Source organism: Vipera berus (assembly GCF_964194415.1).
Source record: "Vipera berus genome assembly, chromosome: W".
Lineage (NCBI taxonomy): Eukaryota > Metazoa > Chordata > Lepidosauria > Squamata > Viperidae > Vipera > Vipera berus.
In genome coordinates, this window is record NC_138210.1 from 76605209 (window position 1) to 76625217 (window position 20009).

At 53.8% G+C, this 20009-nt stretch overlaps 1 protein-coding gene across 1 annotated transcript; it reads right to left on the bottom strand.

The window, feature by feature from the left end:
- Window positions 1–1879: 1879 nt before the first annotated feature.
- On the bottom strand, window positions 1880–4114 carry LOC308675997 (galactose-3-O-sulfotransferase 4-like; the record flags this gene model as incomplete). The annotated part of the gene is made up of 3 exons (XM_081341689.1): window positions 1880–2844; window positions 3269–3602; window positions 3984–4114. 3 exons carry the CDS (start codon window positions 4112–4114, stop codon window positions 1993–1995), a joined length of 1317 nt encoding a protein of 438 aa, XP_081197815.1. The 3' UTR covers window positions 1880–1992.
- Window positions 4115–20009: the final 15895 nt, after the last annotated feature.

Sequence of the window (20009 nt, forward strand, 5' to 3'; positions counted from 1 at the left end):
TCCTAAGGATAAAAGGTGCATTAGGAACACCAAACGAGGCTCAGACTACCCCAATCAATTAATGTTTTAATTTTTTACACTGATATTCTCCTTTTTGAAAATGAACACAGTAATTGCATAATGGGAAAAACATCTAAACAGTGTCACTGCTGCAAATGCTGGAAAGAGCCATGGTAATTTGAGAGCTCCACAGTGTGAATGCTGATTGAGCCAGCGGAGGCAGGGGCCGGCCTGGCTAGTGGGGCCAATAGAGAGAACAAAGGTACAGATCCGAACTCTTGTAGCCACAGAGGTGATGAGCCTGAGGTCCTTGATCTCTCCGGGGGGGGGGGGGGGGGCGCTGAAGACGCTCCAGGTTCCAGCCCCGGCCTCAGGCCTGCCTCCCCATCCAGCAAGAAGACCAAGGTAGCACTGTGCTTCCCTGGGTTTCTCCAACTGGGGAGTCGGGCACGCTCAGGCAGGCCCAGCTCAACGGCACTCGGGCTGCTTCGCCTGCTGTGGCCTAGTCCTGCAGCCTGCCGTGGATGGTGGCAGAGGGCAAGAGCTGACCCCGGCACACAGGAAGAGTCTGGAGGTAGGAGCTTCTGAGGCTCCACGCCAGCCACCAGGCCCTGCCAGAGATTACTGGGAACACCCGTGGTTTGCTTCCCAGGGTGGTGTGAGATGACATCTGTTTCTCCACCCCACCCTTCTGCATAGTTCAGCCTGGCTCTTAAGGGGCAGCAAAATCCAGCTTTTCTTTCCGCTGAGTGGCAGCCGGACTGCCCACGCAAGGGACAGCTGGGCTACAGGGCCTCCTGGGAGAAGGCAGCAAGGGGGGTAGGGGTGGGGGGAAGGCTGTGCCCTTTTCCTTGCGGCTCCTTTGTCCAGGCTAAAAAGGGAAACAGCCCTGCGGTGGACAGACCAAAGCCTGTCTAATCCCTGCACCCTTGACGAGCCCTGATGCCCCAGCTGGATTAAGGCCATCAGCAGGTCATCCCACTCGCTGGCTTCTGGCTCTGGCCACTCTTCTTTGGGCTGTCCAGGCTGAGGGTAGAGCTGGGCTAAAGCTAAAGAGGCTGAAGGGCCTCTTCTCAGGAAGCCTTTTATTTGTTGCAATTTATTATTCTGTACGTAAATTAAACCCTTCTAATTGGGTCATGTTACTCTGAATGATTAATTATTGAAACGATTATTGCTTCCTCATCTTCCTTCTCATCCTGGGTTGGTTGTGCATCTTGCTGGCGTCCTCATCAACTTCAGGGCAGCTTCATTCTCTCCCAGCGTTTGCCAGCAACGTCTCCACAGATCCTCCACTTTGGGGTCCAACTCCAACCCTGGGCACAGGTTCCCCAAATATGGCCCTACTGCCCATGTCCGTGAGCCGTCCGCACGGCCGCCAGAGCCTCTCTGCCTGGGAACTCTGTAGTGCAGCCTCCTCTCCCCATGCAGAGGACGACGTGGAGAGAAGAGCCAGGAAGCCCCACGGCGGCTCCAGCTTCCCTGGTCTTCCAGGTACAAGCCCCACTGCATCTGGGGCGAGACAGTGGCCGGAGAGGGAGGCGCTCCGTGGCCAGACAGCAGGAGCACTTTGGTGAGACAGTCCAGGGGTTGTTTGCACCCCAGCCCTTTCGCCTCCCCCCCCCGCCCAAGAATGCTGGTCCTCCAGGCCTTGGAAGATGCTTTGTTAGGGTGGGAGGGGGAAAAACACTGAGCAAAGGGCCAAGGGGGGGAGGGGGGTGTTCATGCTCTCCCTGGCCCAGTCATAAGAAATCCAATTATGGAAGCTCCTCTCGTCAAGCTGCCTGGTGTCAGAGTGGGCACGTTGCCCTGTTTGTTTCTCCGAGTCTTAAACAATCCCAAGGTGTTTAAAACAATCGACAGCCTTTTGCCTCTCAAAACATGGAAATCTCTTCATTCCTCTGGCGTTGCACATCCCTGCAGCTCTCCTAGGGCCCCTCTGCCCGTTGCATCCTGCGTGGATGGGGGTGTCCGGCAGAGCACGGGGGACCTTCAGTCAGATGGCTTCTGCCAAGAGCTGTTGTGAGGTGCTTCCCCTCCCTGTCTGAGATCGCCCCCCTTGTAGGGGTGGGGAAACTGCTTGGCATCCAGGAGGTCCTTGTACTGCAGCTCAGGAGTGACCAGCTGCTGACACACGGCCTGCAGGCCGGATGCCAAGCTGGGTTGTAGGGCATAACCCAGGATTGGCACCTGCCCAAACTGGAAGGGGCGGATGCGTTCATCAGCAATGTGGCCTGGCTCCAGTGGGCCCCCCCCTTGTAAACAACGCCGCGTAAGCTCTGCCCGCTGCTTTCGGAGAATGGCCACTTCCCCAGCCATGCGGGCGGTGCCAAAGTGTTTCACACGTGCCCAGAAAGTGCGATTGAAATGAGTGTAGAGGTGCCAGTCCAGGTGATTCCAAGCGCGGAGCCGAGCTACGTCGGCAGCCCCCAGCTGGTGAACCGCCTCTGGATTGCGCAGGTTGTGCTGGAAAGCCACCACGTCCTTAAAGCTCCAGCAGAGGGCGTCGCGCAGCAGGATCAGTGACTCATCCATGTATTCCGTTAGCAGCACAAGGTGGAAAATGCGATCCAGTCCCAGCAGGGCAGCATGGATTGGGGCTAAGCCGGGGCTTGTTGGCGGATCAAGGCCAAAGTCAAACCAAAGCAGGTTGCGGGCATAGTGGCTGCCACGCTCACCAGGTCGGTAGAAGTTCTGTGGAGAAGCCAGGAACTCTTGCAGTGAGCGAGCCCGGCGGAAGGCGGGGACCACACCCCGGTAATAGGAGAAAGCCGATTCAGCCAAGGAAGCCGGATCCCGCACTATGGAGAAATAGAAACTGTCTGTGGGCATCACCTTCTGGACCTGGAGGGGAATATGCGGAGGTTAGCGCTGATGCCCACCATAGCTGGTGCCCACGGAAAAGATGGCCTGTCTCCTTGGTGGAAGTTGCAGCCCAGGCCATCAGCTAAGGAAGAAGCGTTGGGCACAGCCCTCTTCCCTCAGGTCACTCCCTCTCCCGGCACCCATTCCCCTTCCTAGGCGGCCCTTTCCGCCTGCTCCACGCCTTCCCCTGCTAATTCCCACTCTGGAGGAGCCACAGCCGGCAGCATCTTGGGAGATGTGATGCCTCACAACCCAAGCCAGAAGTGGGGCTGCTCCCGGCTGCTTGCAGCAGCTCACAAAAGCCCCCTAGAGGGAGAGCCTCAAGCGCTCTCCGCGTGTGCCCCCCTCCCCTCCTTCCCCCCTCCTGAATCCAGCCTGGCTGCTTCCGACTCCTCCCACCCACCTCAAGCAAGTTGAAGCGCATGTGGTGGCAAAGGATGTCGAATGGGGGCCCCGAGGGGCGCCACCCTTTCACGTGCCGCGCCTGGAAGAGCCTGGGGTAGCTGAACTGGTAGCCAGCCGGCAGGGCAAACCGCAGCGATCTGGTGTCCCCAAAGCGGTGCAGGATGTTGATGAGGGTGCTGCTGGCGGTCTTGTGGGTCTTCAGGAAGACCAGGTGTTGCCGCGGCTGGCAGGAGAGGAGGTGGCTGACAGGTTCTTCCTCCCGCAGCCCCAAAGGTTCTGCCGAGGGGACTGGAGCGTGTGTGGGGGGGAGCAGCGGAGGTGAGGACACCCTGCTGGGAGAGTTTGCAAAAGGATGAGGCAGCTAGCAACGGCAACAGCTCCCCTCCCGTGGCTTTCGAGAAGTCTCGGCCAGAGGGTGAAAGGGGCTGGCCAGCGTCTCCTCTGGGGAGATTTTCCACTTCCATTTTGGCCTTGGGATTCCCCTCTGGGGGTCTCCCACCCAACTAGGCCTGAATCCCGCAAGGGCAGAATACGATCCTGCGTTGACCCTCTTCCCGGCTCTCCCCTGCTGCCTGGCCACCTTCTGCCTGGTGGCTTCCCGCCCACTCAACCTAGCAATCTCCCTGCACCCAGCCCCCCCTCCCCTCCCCTCCCCCGCCCAGTTGGGCCTCTGGCCACGGCTGAACTGCAGGGAGGGGGGGAGGCGTTATTACCTCTTCGGAAGGGAGATGCCCAGGAGCTGAACAGTGAAGCCAATCATGGTGCAGACGGCCAGCGCGACCCAAAGCAAAGGCAGCCGACAGCAGCAGCAGCAGCACCGCTGCCACCTGGGAAGGCTCCCCATCCTTCACCTTGAGGGGCGGGAGACAGAGACAGCAGTGGTGGAAGACCCTCTGTGCTTGGCAGAGCCCGACCCTGGGCCCTCAGTGGGAGCCCCGCCAAGGCCTTGCGCGTGCCCCCCTCCTCCACCACCCCCAAGGGCCCGCACAGGGAGCCGGTCCTCTGGCTCACCTGCAGGGGAGGAAGTTCCGCGGCTGCCTTTTGGACCTGTCCCCATCTTACAGGGGTCACCTGGGCTGAGGTCAGGTGCTGGGAGAAAGCACCCCACCAGTTCAGATCCTCCTGGCCTGCCCTGGCCTCACCCTCTGATCCCCTGCCTGGAACTCCCCACCCCCACTGCCCAGGCACAGCCGAGGCCTGATTCTCGAGGTGACCTGGCCAGAGAAAAGACAGAGGGGCACCTGGATGCCCCTCTGGTCACTCCCAGATTTTGGGGGGAGGGGGAAGCAGTGGGGAATGCCTGCCTCACCAGGGGCAAATGGCATGATCCCTAAGGGGGTCCTTGGAGGAGTATTTCGTGGGGGGCCCGCAGCAAAGCCAAACTGCTGAATGGAGGGGAGGTTCCTCCTCAGTCTCAAGGCCCTCTGTGTCCATTCCCCCCCTCCTTCTCCCCAAAACAACAGCGGGCGGAACAGCGTGCTCAGGCCTTTGGGGTTGAGCTGTGCAGGATGCCTAACACGGTGCTCTGCGAATGCACCACCGCTGTGGAGCTGCATTCAGGGCCTTCTTTTCCAAGGGGCAGGATGGGACATGGGGCAGGAGTGGACAGATGGCAGTACCTCCCGGGGACAACCGGAACGCAGCAGGACTCTGACTATTAAGAAATAACTTTATCTCTACAGAAATAGAGCACAACAATGACGAAAACTGTAAACTTGAAAGCATTTGGGTCAATATAAAAGGGGGGGGAAATGACATTGCCATAGGTGTATACTATAGGCCGCCTAACCAAGCAGAGGAAATAGATGAACTTTTTGCTAGTCAGCTAACTAAGGTATATAAGAAGCGCATCACAATAGTAATGGGGGACTTTAATTACCCTGATATCAACTGGGAGACAAACTCTGCACCAAGTGGAAGATCAAACAGATTCCTGTCAAACCTAGCAGACAACTTTCTCTCCCAAAAAGTAGAGAAGGGAACTAGGGGATTAGCCATATTGGATTTAATTCTCACAAACAGAGATGAAATGATAGAAGGTGTCGAAGCCACAGGAACCTTGGGGGGAAGTGATCATGCAATATTGGAATTCAACATTCTGGAGGCACAAGCAATAGAACACAGCCAAACTAGAGTCTTGGACTTTAAAAGAGCTAATTTCAATAAACTTAGAGAGACCATGGGAAGAATTCCATGGATGAGAATCCTAAAGGGGAAAACAACTCAAGAAGCTTGGGAAATTTTGAAAAGTGAGATAATAAAGGCCCAGTCTAGTACAATACCAACAAAGAAGAAAAATAACAGCTCTCAAAAGAAACCAGCATGACTGCATAAAGAACTCTCTGATAAATTGAAAGATAAAAAGGACAAGTATAAGAATTGGAAAGAGGGGCACATAACTAAGGCAGAATATCAGCAAATAGCCCGTGCCTGCAAAGATGAAGTGAGGAAAGCTAAGGCTCAAAATGAACTAAGGCTTGCGACCAAAGTCAAAAATAACAAAAAATGCTTCTTTCAACATATAAAAAACAAGAAAAAAGTTAAGGAAATGATTGGTCCATTAGTGGGTGAAAGTGGCAAGAAGGTGACAAGCAATAGGGAGAAAGCAGAACTATTTAATTCGTTTTTTGCATCTGTCTTTACACAAAGGGAAAAAACAGTCCAACCTACCCAAACCAGTGCCATATAAAACAGAATAGAAACGCAAGTTAATATAGGCAAGAAAATGGTAAGTGAGCACCTGTCCAGCCTAGACGAGTTCAAATCACCAGGACCAGATGGATTACACCCCAAGGTTCTCAAGGAACTGGCAGACGTGATCTCAGAACCACTGAACTATATTTTTCAAAGATCCTGGAGCACTGGGGAACTACCAGAGGAATAGTTCCCATCTTCAAAAAAGGGAAAAAAATAGATCCAGGAAACTACAGACCTATCAGCCTGACCTCAATACCTGGGAAGATTCTGGAAAAGATAATCAAACAACAAATCAGCGAACACCTTGATGCAAACAAAGTCATCACTAAAAGTCAACATGGGTTTGTCAAAATCAGATCATGCCAGACAAATCTTATTACATTCTTTGACCAAGTGACAAAACTAGTGGACCAGAGGAATGCTGTAGATATAATTTACTTGGACTTCAGTAAGGCATTTGATAAAGTAGATCACAACCTACTACTTGATAAGATAGAAAAATGTGGGTTAGATAGCATTACCACCAGATGGATTCGTAGCTGGCTGACAGGCCGTACTCAGCGTGTGGTCCTCAATGGAACCACATCTACATGGAAGGAAGTGTGTAGTAGGGTGCCCCAGGGCTCTGTTCTGGGACCAGTGCTCTTCAATATCTTCATTAATGATTTGGATGAGGGGATAGATGGGGAACTCATCAAATTTGCAGACGACACCAAGCTGGCAGGAATAGCCAATACTCCAGAAGATAGGCTTAAGATACAGAAGGATCTGGACAGACTCGAACACTGGGCACTATCTAACAAAATGAAATTCAATGGTGAAAAAAGTAAGGTTCTACACTTAGGCAGGAAAAATCAAATGCATAGGTATAGTAGTAGTAACTGTTCAATAGTAGTAACTGTGAGAGGGATCTCGGAGTCTTAGTAGACAATCACTTCAATATGAGCCAGCAGTGTGCTGCAGCTGCCAAAAAAGCCAACACAGTGCTAGGCTGCATTAACAGAGGGGTAGAATCAAGATCAAGTGAAGTACTAATACCACTTTACAATGCTTTGGTAAGGCCACACCTGGAATCCTGCATCCAGTTTTGGGCACCACGATGTAAAAAAGATGTTGAGACTCTAGAAAGGGTACAGAGAAGAGCAACAAAGATGATTAGGGGGCTGGAGGCTAAAACATATAGGGAACGGTTGCTGGAATTGGGTATGTGTAGTTTAATGAAGAGAAGGGTGAGGGGTGACATGATAGCAGTGTTCCAATATCTCAGGGGCTACCACAAAGAAGATGGAGCCAAGCTATTCTCCAAAGCACCTGAAAGCAGGACAAGAAGCAACGGATGGAAACTAGTCAAGGAGAGAAGCAACTGTCAGGAGAAACTTCCTGACAGTTAGAACAATCAACCAGTGGAACAACCTGCCTCCAGAAGTGGTGAATGCTCCAACACTGGAAGTTTTTAAGAAGAGACTGGACAGCCATTTGTCTGAAATGGTATAAGGTTTCGTGCCTGAGCAGGGGGTTGGACTAGATGACCTCCAAGGTCCCTTCCAACTTTATTATTATTATTATTATTATTATTATTATTATTATTATTATTATTATTATTATTATTATTATTATTATTATTATTATTCTGCCCCTCATCACTGGGCAGCGACATTTTCAGGCAAAATCAAGAGAGCAGAAAGCAGTCAACCCTGGAATTTGTCGGAATGTAGCCCCCAGGTTTTTAATTGGTGGGGTTTGACCCCAGTATAGGTGAGGGCGGGGAAGGCTTACGGTTGTGCAGACTTCTCAGCCGCCTACAGCTTGCCCAAGCAAGCTTGGCAACCCACCACACCAGGGCCCCCTCCCCCGCATCCATCGGACTACTTCTGCCTGCCTTTCGGCCGTTCGCTACCGGACTCCAGCAGGGATGAGGCCGACTTCGCAGCCGGGCTGGACGCCTGCGCCCACCAGCCGCCAAACCCAGCCCCGCGTGGGACTCGTTGGAATGCGAGAGCTCTGAACGCGTAACCAAACCCAGCGCCTCCGGAGAACGTGCAGAGCGCCTCTCTGGAGCAGCCTCAGCCCGCCAATCTCCGCACACCTTGTGGAAGGTCTTCGCGGCCGGCTGTCCCACCGACTCGGGAGCCCCCCCCCCCGTGCGCGCTCGATCACCAGCCGCTCCGAATTGGGGGGAGGGGCGTCCCCGCCTCAGCCCCTCAGCCCGCGGATCCTTCGGCGTCTCCAAACTTTTCCGTGTCTGCCTTACCGAGAAAGAGTCGGAGGTCTAAGCCCGATCCCTGCCCTTCCCGCGGCTGCCCAGTTCACCCATTCGGGGAAGGGCGAGGGAACGGGTGCGATCAGCGCCACGGCGCCGACAGACGAGAGTAATCCGGAGCCGGGGGGGGGGGCGCTTCCGCCGCCGGCTCTCCTCGACCCCCTCCTCTCCTCCTCCCTTCTGGCGTTCTCCCTCCGCCCCTTTTCTGTCTCAAACTTTTTTGGCCACTCGCGCTTTCTGCCCGCCTCCGCGGCTTTCCGTGGGCCTCCCGCTCCCCAATCACATTTGCCCCGCCCAGCGTGCTTCTCTTTGTCCCCCGCTCCGTAAAACGCCCTCCCCCCCCGGCCTAAAGTACAGGCGGATGGACGGGCGAAGCCGAAGCGGCCGCTAACCGCATCCATCCATCCGTCTGTCCGTCCGGCTCCGCCCTTGGACTCGAAAGGCGCGCCAGTCGCTTCAGGCGCGTCCGTAATTCCCCCCACGCCAGCCTCCCTTCCCTGAAGCAGGGCCCTGCTCAGTCTCTTTCCCTGACCCGCTGCCCCCCCATGAGTTCTCCGTGGGGTGGAATAAAGCCGGCTTTTTGCTCTCCTGTTTCAAGGCCCGCAGTGGACACTGGAAACGGCCGCTGTGGGTCTAGAGTGGGTCTGGAAGGCTGAACTCACGTTCTGCCAGCCCCACTGATTTTTTTTCCCTCCGAAAAATTGTCCCATCTCCTTTTCCGCTCCCATCAAACAGCAGAGATTTGTAGGCCTTCCCTGCTTCTGGATCTTCACAACCCTTAAGTGAAGGGGATAAATAAGCACCCTGTGCATCAACCCATCAAGGAAAGTTGGGAATGATTGACCTGGGACATGGTTCAGGGGAGCCACCTTAGAGTGGCAGTGGAAAATCTGGAGTGCGTGACATTGCCTATTTGGTACCCCAAAATCACCCTCCCTGCAGCGACAGTCATGCAGCGACAGCTGGTCATGGTGAGTGACGGGATGGGGGTGTTTCTCTGTGGCTTACATTCGTCTTCTGAGGGCCCTTTTGTCTGAATGCAACCAGCAAGCAGCAGGCGATGAGAGGGGGGCTCCAGGGTCCCTGGAGGGGCTGGCACGGGGAGGGGGTTGGGCTCGGCCTCCCAGTACCGGCACCATTGGTGCTCACCTGGCCAGCTTCTCTGCTCAGAGCTAGAAAACCCTCCAGAGCCATTGCACCCCAGCCTAAGGCTCTGCAAACGTGTGAAGGCTTGTCGCATTGAGGGCAGGGTAGGATGGTAGGAGCAGATGGCATTTGGGGCATGAAGGTGTAGCAGCCGGTCAGGGCTGGGTGTGCAAACCCTGGAGCTTTGTGTCCTAGGGCCAAAACTCTGCAGGAGTAGAGCTGAGCTGGCCCTACCATATTCATTTATTTACTATGAGCAGACTCAAAATCACCACCATCTGCACAACTCTGAGATTTAGATTTGAGCAAATGGGTTTTTCAGAATAAATATCTATGCCTACAAAACCAACAGCTGAGCATTAGAATAAGAACCAAGAAGAGACAGGAACTCTAAAGATAGGCCTTGCCCGATATTCACCAGAGCACTCCAAAGCCCAAAGCCCCATTGACATGAAAGCACCCCGAGGGCTGAGGGGGCTCACTTTTTGGTTGAAGGGAAGGGCAGTTGCACATTCTCTCCCATTCTTATGTGCCAAGCCCCCCTCCCCTCCCCCCCCCCGTCTGCAGCTCCACCGGCATGCTGTTCCCGAGGGAGATGCTGCCCCAAGGAAGCCGCAACTCTGGAGCCAACAGGAGGAGATGGCTTGATGAGAAGGACCTGGGGCCTCTCCTTCCTGCCAGCTCTCAGGGCCAAGCAGAGACGATGGGGAAGTAGCTTGGCCCTGTGCCGCCTAGGGCTCTATGAACACCACAGGGCTTCGTAGGGGAGAAGCCACACTTTCATTTCCCCCAAAGGCTTACCGGTAGCCAGTGCCACTTCCAGGGCAGTAGTGGGCGTAATGGGCGAAATGAAAAACTCTGCCCCTGCAGCTGCGTTCTGACTGGGCCTCGAGGCAGCCCCTGTGGGGCACAGGACAGCAGTCCCCACGGGAGGTGAGCAAGTCACTGGGAGCCAGGCGTCCTGCTGCTGGAATAAGCAGAACTGGTGCATAAAGTCTCCCCCCACCTCCGGCCCTTCACAGCTCTTCAAGCAGGCGCTAGGAATGCCTACCGTCCCTGACTGGAGAAGTGCCACACCAGGCAAAGTTAAATATGGAGAATGTAAAGAAATGGGGAGGGGGGGAGTCTTTCCAGGGCTGAACTGAAGCTTGTTGTACAAGCACTGGAAAAGGATCTTGCTGGCATTTGTTGGTTGCCCAGGTGGAGCTGTGCAACCAGGTATTGGCAAATGGAGGGTACCCCCCCCCCGTCCGCAGAGGACCTGGCCAAGCAGCTTCATGTAGCTGTTGAGGCGGAATGGAAAGAAAGTCGAGCGTGGGGTGGGGGGGCTCTGATCAAGCTCTTGTCCCCCACCAGTGCTGATGGGAAGCAGCCAGAGAGAAGAACTCTAATGGAGCTCCTCCCATCCCCAGGTGGTGCAGACGGATACCACGGTTGATGGGGTTGAAGGCCACTGAGAAACCCGAGTGTCATGTTGGGTGAACAGCCCCCATCCCAAGCCTGCCAGAAGGTCATCCACAAGAGAGATCAAAGCCATCTTGGCATCTTATCCCAGTCTTAAACCCAGAACAGAACCAGAAAATCCACTACTTCCAGGGTCTTCTGGAGCTGCAGGTGAACTGTTTTGTCAACAGATTTCCCTAAAAAAGAGAGGTGGAAGAAAATTGCCCAGATCTATTGTGTCTTCCTCTGTGGAGTGAGGCTCCTGAACCTGGGGAAAAATGGACACCTACATGGCTACTTTGACCTCTTCACCTGTAAAAATCTGAAAGTTATTGCTCATTTCTGAATTGATTTTCAACACCTGGAGGACTTTGCATCGTGTTCTTCTATGTACACGGAAAGAAATAGGGAGCAGAATGTTGAATGAAAGAAACTGGGAGACATTCACTGGGTATATCACACGGCCTTAGTTCAGCTGTTACACTAACACTTTCAGTATTTTTGTGAGATGGCCTCACGAGACCGATGGTTCATTAAGCTGCTTCCAAGTAAAAGGCAGCACGCAGGGATGCAATCAGTCAAAGCTTTATTTAACGATAAAGTAAATAGAAAGAGTTCCCTGGCATGGAAGCATCCATGCCTGGATTGAACTCATGGATCAGCAAGCAAGCAAGCAGGCAGAGAGAACAAAGAGAGCAGAGAGTTTTTATAGGGGGTCCTCAGCCCCTCCCTTACCAATTAACTCTCTCCAATGGTGCTGCAGGGGCCAGGGACCCCTGACCTTTTGATGACCTTTTTTTTTCCTGATGACCTTTTGGGGGAACTGCCATGGCTGGCACAAAAACATCTAACAATTCCCCTTCTTGCCAGCCAATGACAGGGACCAGTGAATGTATGTGAGGGGGCGAGCAGGTGTCATAGACATGCATATACACATTCAGAAGACCAAACACAAACGCTTACACAGAAGGTTGTGCCGGTCAATGGGAACAGGTTTGGTGAACAGGTCAGCTATCTGGTCAGCTGTATGACAATGCTCAACATGTATAAACCCCATTTTGGCAAGCTGCCTGACATTTTTATAGCGTATGTCTATGTGGCGGGACCTAGAGCCCACTGCATATGCCCCCGAGATTGCAATTGCAGCCATATTATCCTCTTGAATTTGGATGGGCAGAGGAGGAGGTGCCCAGATGCTCGTTATCAGAGCATCGAACCAAATCAAGTCATTGGCCGTGTCTGACAGGCTGGCATATTCCCCCTCGGCCGTGGAGCAAGAAACAAATTTTTGCTGCCTAACATGCCAATGGACAGGACAGCCATTTAGCAATATAAGGAAACCAGAGGTGCTCCATCTACTCTTGGTGTCACCAGCCCAGTCTGCGTCCGAGTAAGCGGAGAGCTGGGCCGTCTTCCCCTTCTCTGGCTCCAGCACAAGGAGAGCATCGGTCGTGCCCCTGAGGTACCTAAGTACCCTCTTAACAGCAGTCCAGTGGAATTCCCTTGGGTATTCCACATGCCTTTACAGTAGATTCACAGCTAAAGCTATGTCAGGCCTGCTCCAATTGCTGATATATAGCAAGGAGCCGATCACAGATCTGTAAAGCGTATTATCTGTGAACTCAGGACCGTCCTTGTGAGTGTGATTGTAATAGTCACTTTGTATCGGGCTACGCGTTGGGTTAGATTCTGCCATTTTGCATTTGGCCAATAACTCCTCAATCTTTTCTTTCTGAGATAGGGCGAACCCCTCCTTAGTGGCCAGGATGTGCACAACCAAGTACCTGTCAACCCGCCCCAAAGACTTAAGGGTAAACTTTTCCCCCAGGGCCTTGGCAAATTCATCACACCCTTCCTTGTCAGGCCCTACATATAGGAGGTCGTCCACATAAACTAACACCCTTTCTGTGGTACCCTTGGAGTTGCGTGTGAAAACACATTCATCTGCATGGGATGCACTGAAACCAACTCGTTCTAAACTTTTTCTAAGGCAGTCGTACCATAGTTTCCCCGACTGCTTGAGGCCATATAACCCTTTTTGGAGCAGCCATGTATTTCCCCTTTCCTGCTGGTAGCCAGGAGGGGCCCTCACGTAGATCTGCCGGTCCAAGTTGGCGTGGAGGTAAGCCATCTGGATGTCGAACTGGAAGACTTCCTCCCCCAGAGCGGCTGCAGTTATGAGGGCGGCCTTGACGCTCTCTGCCCGGACGGTTGGAGAGTAGGTCTCCCCGTAGTTCTCCATGTAGCGCTGGGCGAACCCCTGAGCTACCAAACGGGCCTTATACAGGTAGAGGCCATTGGCAAGTGGTTTAGCCTTGAAAACCCACCTTGTGCCAATGACTTTCCTCTCCTTTGGTGGTTGCTGGGGGGTGAAGACCTTGAGTTTTTTCAGGCTCGCCATCTCCTTCTCCATCGCGAGCTGCCATTTCTCCTGTTCTTCGATGGGCAGCTCCTGGATGTCAGAGAAGGATTTTGGGGTGACCACAACACTGTTGACGGACGCAATGTGCCCAATGTCGATTCTCTTTGGCGGGATCCCTTTGTTGGACCGCTTTGATCTCCTGACCTTCTGCCACTCACCGCCCTTTTCTTCTGCGGGTTCCACGTCCGCTGGCATTTCATAATTGGGACGTGTAGACCCTCGGTCCCAGGTGCTGGGCATCATGGGTCTTTGAGGCGTCGCTGGGGGTGAAGATGGCGTGTCTTCCCCCTTGGGACTGGACGGCTCATCCTCCCCATCTGAACCAGGTAGGATGACATCTTCGTCTTGTTCCTTACTTTCGTCGGTGGCGGGGTATGTGGTCGTCTCAGGTGATGTCGTGGTCGGTGTGTCTTTGCTGGGTCGGTTGACATATGGGCTCAGATCATTTGAATGGATCTGGGTCCAATTGGAGTCCTCTTCGAAGGAGGCAGATTGGGAAGTCACAGTCCTGCCCCCCTCTCCCAGGAACCGGTAGGCCTTGGAGCCAGGAGCATAGCCCAAGAACCTTAGTCTTTGGGACACAGATCTCCCCTTCTTCCGCAGCTGCTTGGGGATGTGCACCCAAGCGTAGGAGCCAAACACACGCAAGTGTCCCAGACTTGGCTTCCTACCGTGGACTAGGAAATATGGGGTCTGGTCCACAACGCTGCTCCAGGTGTGGTTTAAGGTGTAATTGGCGTAGTGCACCGCCTCTGCCCAGTATGATTCTGCGACCCCAGCGTCCGCAGACTACGCATCATAGTTTGCAGGATTCCATTTCTTTTCTCTGCCACGCCATTCTGAGCAGGAGTGAAGGGCGCTGTAAGAAAATGGCGGCTACCCTTACGCCTTACCCAGTCCTGGAATTTTCGGGACATGAACTCAGCCCCGCGGTCGCTCTGCAGTTATGCGATCTTGGTCATATACTGGGTCTCTACAAAGTTGTACAGTGATCTTATGGCGTCAAAAGCTTCGGATTTTTCTGTGAGGGTATACACGTGGCCGTACCGTGAAAAATCGTCAACGGCAGTGAGAAAATACTGTCTTTTCCCTAGTGATGGTGTGAATGGCCCAACCAAATCAACATGTACTAGTTGGTACGGGTATTGGGTCTTACGCAGTGACACCTTAGGGATGGGGGCAGCCTTCCTCTTTGTCCTCTTACAGATGGCACAGTCCAGGAACACCTCACAATCCTTGAGCTGGACTCCCTCAGCAAACTCTCCCATCTTTTTAACCACAGGGAAGCTCGCATGACCTAATCTTCGGTGTAAGAGATGGGCACACTTATCGTGGAGCGGCTTCCCCACTGATACCCTCTTGGCACTGGTTGCCTTGAGCGGTGCTTTAGGTGACTGCTGAGGTTCGGGTTTCTTGTCCACACTGCCCTCGGAAAGCCGAGGGGTTGGCTGAGGTGGCTTGGGTGCAACCGCTTCGGCCTTGCGCTCCTTAGACAGCCTTGGGGCTGGCTGTGGGGGCTTTCTCTCTCCCCGTGCGCAGGCCCCTTCTGAGGTGGCGCCCGGTGGACTGTCCTCTGTGGCTGGGTTCTCGGGGGAGAAGTATGGCAAACCATTTATGATGGCAATACTTCCAATGACCCTCTGGTTCCGGGTGACATGACCTCCCCCTTTGCGAAATAAAACTTCCACCCTGTCATCGTCACATAATTTGATAATGCTTAATAGGTTGTTGGCAATGGAGGGAGCATGCAATACCCCTTCAACATTTCCTAGTCTGGGTACAGAAACAGTGCCCTCCCCAACAACCAAAGCCTTATCATCATTGGCCACCTTGACAGATGAGTTAATTTTCTTTAACCTTTTAAACCCTTGTTTCATATTGGTAATGTGAGATGAAGCTCCAGAGTCCAGTAACCATAAGTCAGTGGGGCTATCAGCCTTTGTGGTGGGGGTGAGAGGACAAGTATGCACAAAATTGCCCTTGGCACTAGCTTTGCCCCCGCCACACCCCCTTCCTTGCCCCTTGCCCCTTCCTTGATTGGGACCACGCTTGGGGCCTTGAAGGTGATGGGGGCAGTCCTTCAGATGCCCCTCAGAGCCACAGATGAAACACTTAAGTAGAGCATTAACCTGCTCTGAGTTGTGGTGCCTCCTGCTGGCTCGCTGGGTGGTGACTCTGGCGTATTCTCCTGCATCTCTGTGCCTTCTATCTTCCTCAATGAGCCTCCCTGCAAGGTAGGACAGAGTCATGGCTTCCTTCCTGGGCCTGTAGGCCGGCATTTGGGCCTGAAGAGGGGCTGAAGGCCGCAGAAGCCCCGAAGATTCCTCCTGAAGCCCCCCCGGCACTGGAACACTCACCGGGCGGCGAAGGTTGCAGGATGGGGCCGGGATGGCACAGAGATGCTGTGGATTGCCCGGAGGAGCCCATTGCTGGTCCTGAAGACCCTGGGGGCGGCTGAAGACGGCGCTGGAGGAGGGGGCCTCGTCCGGAGGCCCCCCGAAGACCATCTGGCAAGCAGAGCGTCTGGGCGGCGGCGAAAAGTAGGCTGGAGGGCCCGGGGGTTCACTGGAGGCCCTCTGGGGTTGCAGGACGTAGCTGGGAGGCTCCAGGCCAGACGCCTCCTGGCAGTTAGGCCCCAGGGAGATGGTTGGAGGCCCCGGAGCTCCTTCGGGAGCCTCCTGGGGGTAGCGAGGAAGGCTGGCTACCCCCGATGTCGAGGCCACGGTTCTTTTGGCTTCCAGGGCCGCAACCAGGACCTGGATGGCTGCTTCAAGCCCTGCTGTAGCAGTCTCGGCTGGGCAGGCTTCGATGCCATCATAGGCCTGGAGGCTTTCCGGTGGGGAGGACTGGGGGGTTTCTGTGCCGCTTCGGCTGGATGCCACCGATTGCTGGGCCTCGAGGCTTGGCTGAGGCCTATCAAGCCACGTGGGTGTCCTGGGGGCCGCCATCTTGCTTCTGGTTGGCCCCGGAAGCTGCAGATTACAGTTTGGCGGGAAATTTTGCGCCAAAAGCTCTGGGGTTCCAGGGTCCCCCAGGGTGGCCAGCGCCATGTTAGGGGGCCTCGTGGGCGCTGGGGAAGGACTTACCCGGTGTCCAGAGTCCCCCTGCGCTGGCATCCCTCGTGGAGAGGCTTGTGGCGTCCTTTGTGCTGCAAGGAGCGTTAGGAGCAGCTCCTCACGTTCCTGTTCAGTCATCTGGTCCACGCGGCGCTTGTCTTGGGCCCGGGCTGCTTCCACTGCGTCTGGGCAGTCTTGGGTGGACTGTAAGCCTTCCATGCTTCCCTCTGTGGCTTGCAGCTGTGGGGAGGCATGCGAAGGGGTCCCTGGAGCAAAGCTTGCGTCAGGGGCTGGATGCAGGGCTGCCGACCTTGATTGTAGACTCCTTGTCACAATCGGGGATCTCCTGCCATCCGTCTCAAATGGGTTCTTGCTGGAACCTCCAGGCATCTTGCTTGTACCTGCTGGCTTGGAAGCGTTGCGTTCTATCTGCTACCAATTTGTGAGATGGCCTCACGAGACCGATGGTTCGTTAAGGTGCTTCCAAGTAAAAGGCAGCACGCAGGGATGCAATCAGTCAAAGCTTTATTTAACGATAAAGTAAATAGAAAGAGTTCCCTGGCATGGAGGCATCCATGCCTGGATTGAGCTCATGGATCAGCAAGCAAGCAAGCAGGCAGAGAGAACAAAGAGAGCAGAGAGTTTTTATAGGGGGTCCTCAGCCCCTCCCTTACCAATTAACTCTCTCCAATGGGGCTGCAGGGGCCGGGGACCCCTGACCCACCAGTGGGAGCAAGCAGGCAGAGAGAACAAAGAGAGCAGAGAGTTTTTATAGGGGGTCCTCAGCCCCTCCCTTACCAATTAACTCTCTCCAATGGGGATGCAGGGGCCGGGGACCCCTGACCCACCAGTGGGAGCAAAGATGCCTCTTTGCTCCCATCTGATGACCTTTTTGGGGAACTGCCATGGCTGGCACAAAAACATCTAACAATTTTTATTGCTTCTGAATAGTCAGCAATGGATTAAATTCTGCAGTAAGTGTCGATTTTAAGCCAGATAATACACATTTGACATTTTGTCTGAATCTTTCTTAATGAAAGGTTTTTTTAAAGTGGTATCAGACTAATTGCAGAATAGGCAGTTGTATGAGACTCCTGCCTGTTTCATTATTATGGCGTCAGAAAGATTCATTTTGGAGAACCAATTCATTTTGGTTTAGGATGAAAGTAGTAATCATGGCCCCTCTGTTCCCCCCCTGCCATGCTGAACTGACGGAAGGCAGAGCAGCTGACCCGCCCTACCCACCCTGCCCTAGCCCTGTTTGAGCTGCGGGTGGCAGGTTAGGGCCTGTGGGAGCCGCAGACTCCTGAGCTAGCATTTCAACCGGCTGCTGCTGCCTGTTCTCTGGGGTGATCCAGACTCTGCAAGAGCTGAGGAACTCCCCCACACCAGGTGAGCCTTCCACATTGCACTCCATCTGGACTCTTCCTCTGCCAACGGCGCTCTCCAGTGCTTTGCCCCTCTCTGGCAGCATCCCTGGCATGGACACCCAGGGGAGGGTCTGTGCTCCGTGTCTGCCAGGAAGTGGCGTCCTCATGGCACAGAACTACCATCAGTGGGTTCGGAGGGTGGGGGGGAGGAGGATGCAGAAGTGCCAGGGCTCAGGGGCAACCTGAGGATGCTGGCGCTCCATGGCGCTCCAAGGGAGAGATTGTTCTGTACCAGCCTGCTACCGGCCCTGCAGAAAAGGCAGGGACAACCCCTTTTACAAGAAGGCAAGAGGCTGGAATTACGCCTGCCAAATTTATTGCTACAAAAACAAATAGAACAAGACACGAACCAAGAAACAGGAGCTTTTCAAGCGGTTGCCTTCAGCAAACCAGCCCTCCCACGCATTCCCCCTTAAATACAGTTCAGGGCGTGGCTTCTCTCTGCCTCCTTCCGAGGAGCCCCATTGCCTTCCTCTGTTTACTCCTGATTGACTGCCTCCTGCGTCGGGCGTCCTTGAACAGGGCCAGCTGTGGGTCATCTTCATCCACGCTGTCAGGCTCACACAGCTGGGTCTGCGTCGTGACCAGATGAGAGGGGCCTGGCTGAGGGCTCTCATCAAGCTGTCCAATCCCCTCAGCAAGCTCTTCAACACCCCCCTCCTCCTCCTCCTCTGAGTCGTCCGACCCAACTGCCGAACCCACAGGCTGACCCTGAATCACAACATAGACTGTGTCGACTCAACTTATCACACAGGCGTGTGACTGCCGATGTCCATGGGCACAGAGGGAAACCAGGGCTGCCCTTAGCTGCCAAAGCTTTGGCAAGATCCATTTTTCCAAGGGGAAATGGAAGCAGCTGTCCCTGTGCCCCAGCCCTAACCTTCTCAGCGTCTTGCAAGTTCATTCCTCCTTTGCCAGGGATCACTGAGGCAGATGAATTTTCCAATACCAGCCAACAAGAGTAGCGGCCTTCAGGGCTCTGTGGTGGGAAAGGAAATATGAGGATCCGGATGGTTGGTCACCTGTGGCCTGGTCAACCTCCTCTGCTGCGGCGGGTGGGTGGGGGTTGCCGTGAGTGTGCCTCAATCCCAGCCAAGTTTTGAGGTTTGGGATCTCCCCTTCTGCCAGTGGCATATGTCAGGAGATTTGCAGCCTCTGCCCTTTGGGACGGCCGGAGAGGGGAAGGCTCCAGATCCACTACCCTGCATTGGTCTCCCCTAAAGAGATCCAGGAGAGCCCTGGGCCCGGAATGGCACCCCTTCACTCTACTGACCTTCTGGGCAAATTTTAAAATTATGCTCTGATGTAGCCTCCCTAATGTATATGCAACATATAGAATGAACCCATGAAGAGGACACCCAGTCTTGTCTCATCCCTCTGATGATCTGTTTTGTTTTTCCCCACTTCTGTGATGGCTTACCTAGCCACTGGATGAGGCCAATGAGGTGTTCTGGGATTCCCACTTTCCCAAGCCTGTTCCACAGCTTGATATGCTCAAAGACCTTCCTTTAATCCATACGGCACCTATTGTCTTTGATTCTCTCACTTATCCAGTGTGCATCAGCAGTAATTTCTTTTGTTTCATGACCTTTTCTAAAATCAGCTTGAACAACGGGGATTTCCCTTTCCAAATAGGGCTTTAATCTGCATTGGATTATTTTAAACGTTTTTTTTCTAGGCTGTGAATGTGAGGTGATCTCACGATGAATCGTTAAAGGAGCTTCCAAGCAAAGGCATCACGCAGAGATGCAATCATATTAGCTTTATTCAATGATAGATCAAACAGAAAGAAATACTTGGCATGAAAGCATTCATGCCTGCATGTGAGAGAGAAATAAAATAAAAGAAAACAAGCTAGCAATTACATGACTAAAACAAGAGAAGGACTAAGAGCTAGGAGTAGGGGAAGAACTGGAGAATAGAAAACTAGAAACTAGAACAGCCCCTCGTGCAGAGGTATTTATGGGGGGTCTTGGTCCCTCCCTGACCATAAAACTCTCTCACCAATGGGGCTGTCGGGTCTGAGACCCTTGGCTCATCAGTGGAAGCAAAGAAGCCTCTTTGCCTCCATCTGATGACCCTTTTGGGAAACTGCCAATGGCTGGCACTAATCATCTAACAGTGAAATTAAGGCTATTGTATAGTGGTTTGCTCACTCTCCTTTTTCGGCATGTAAACTGGCTTCCTCCAATCTGACGGCCACCGCGGTAGTTCTTTCCTCCTGATCCTCCTTACCTTGCTTGCTGTATTTACTTCTGTGGATGCGCCATCGACCCCCTTAGCCT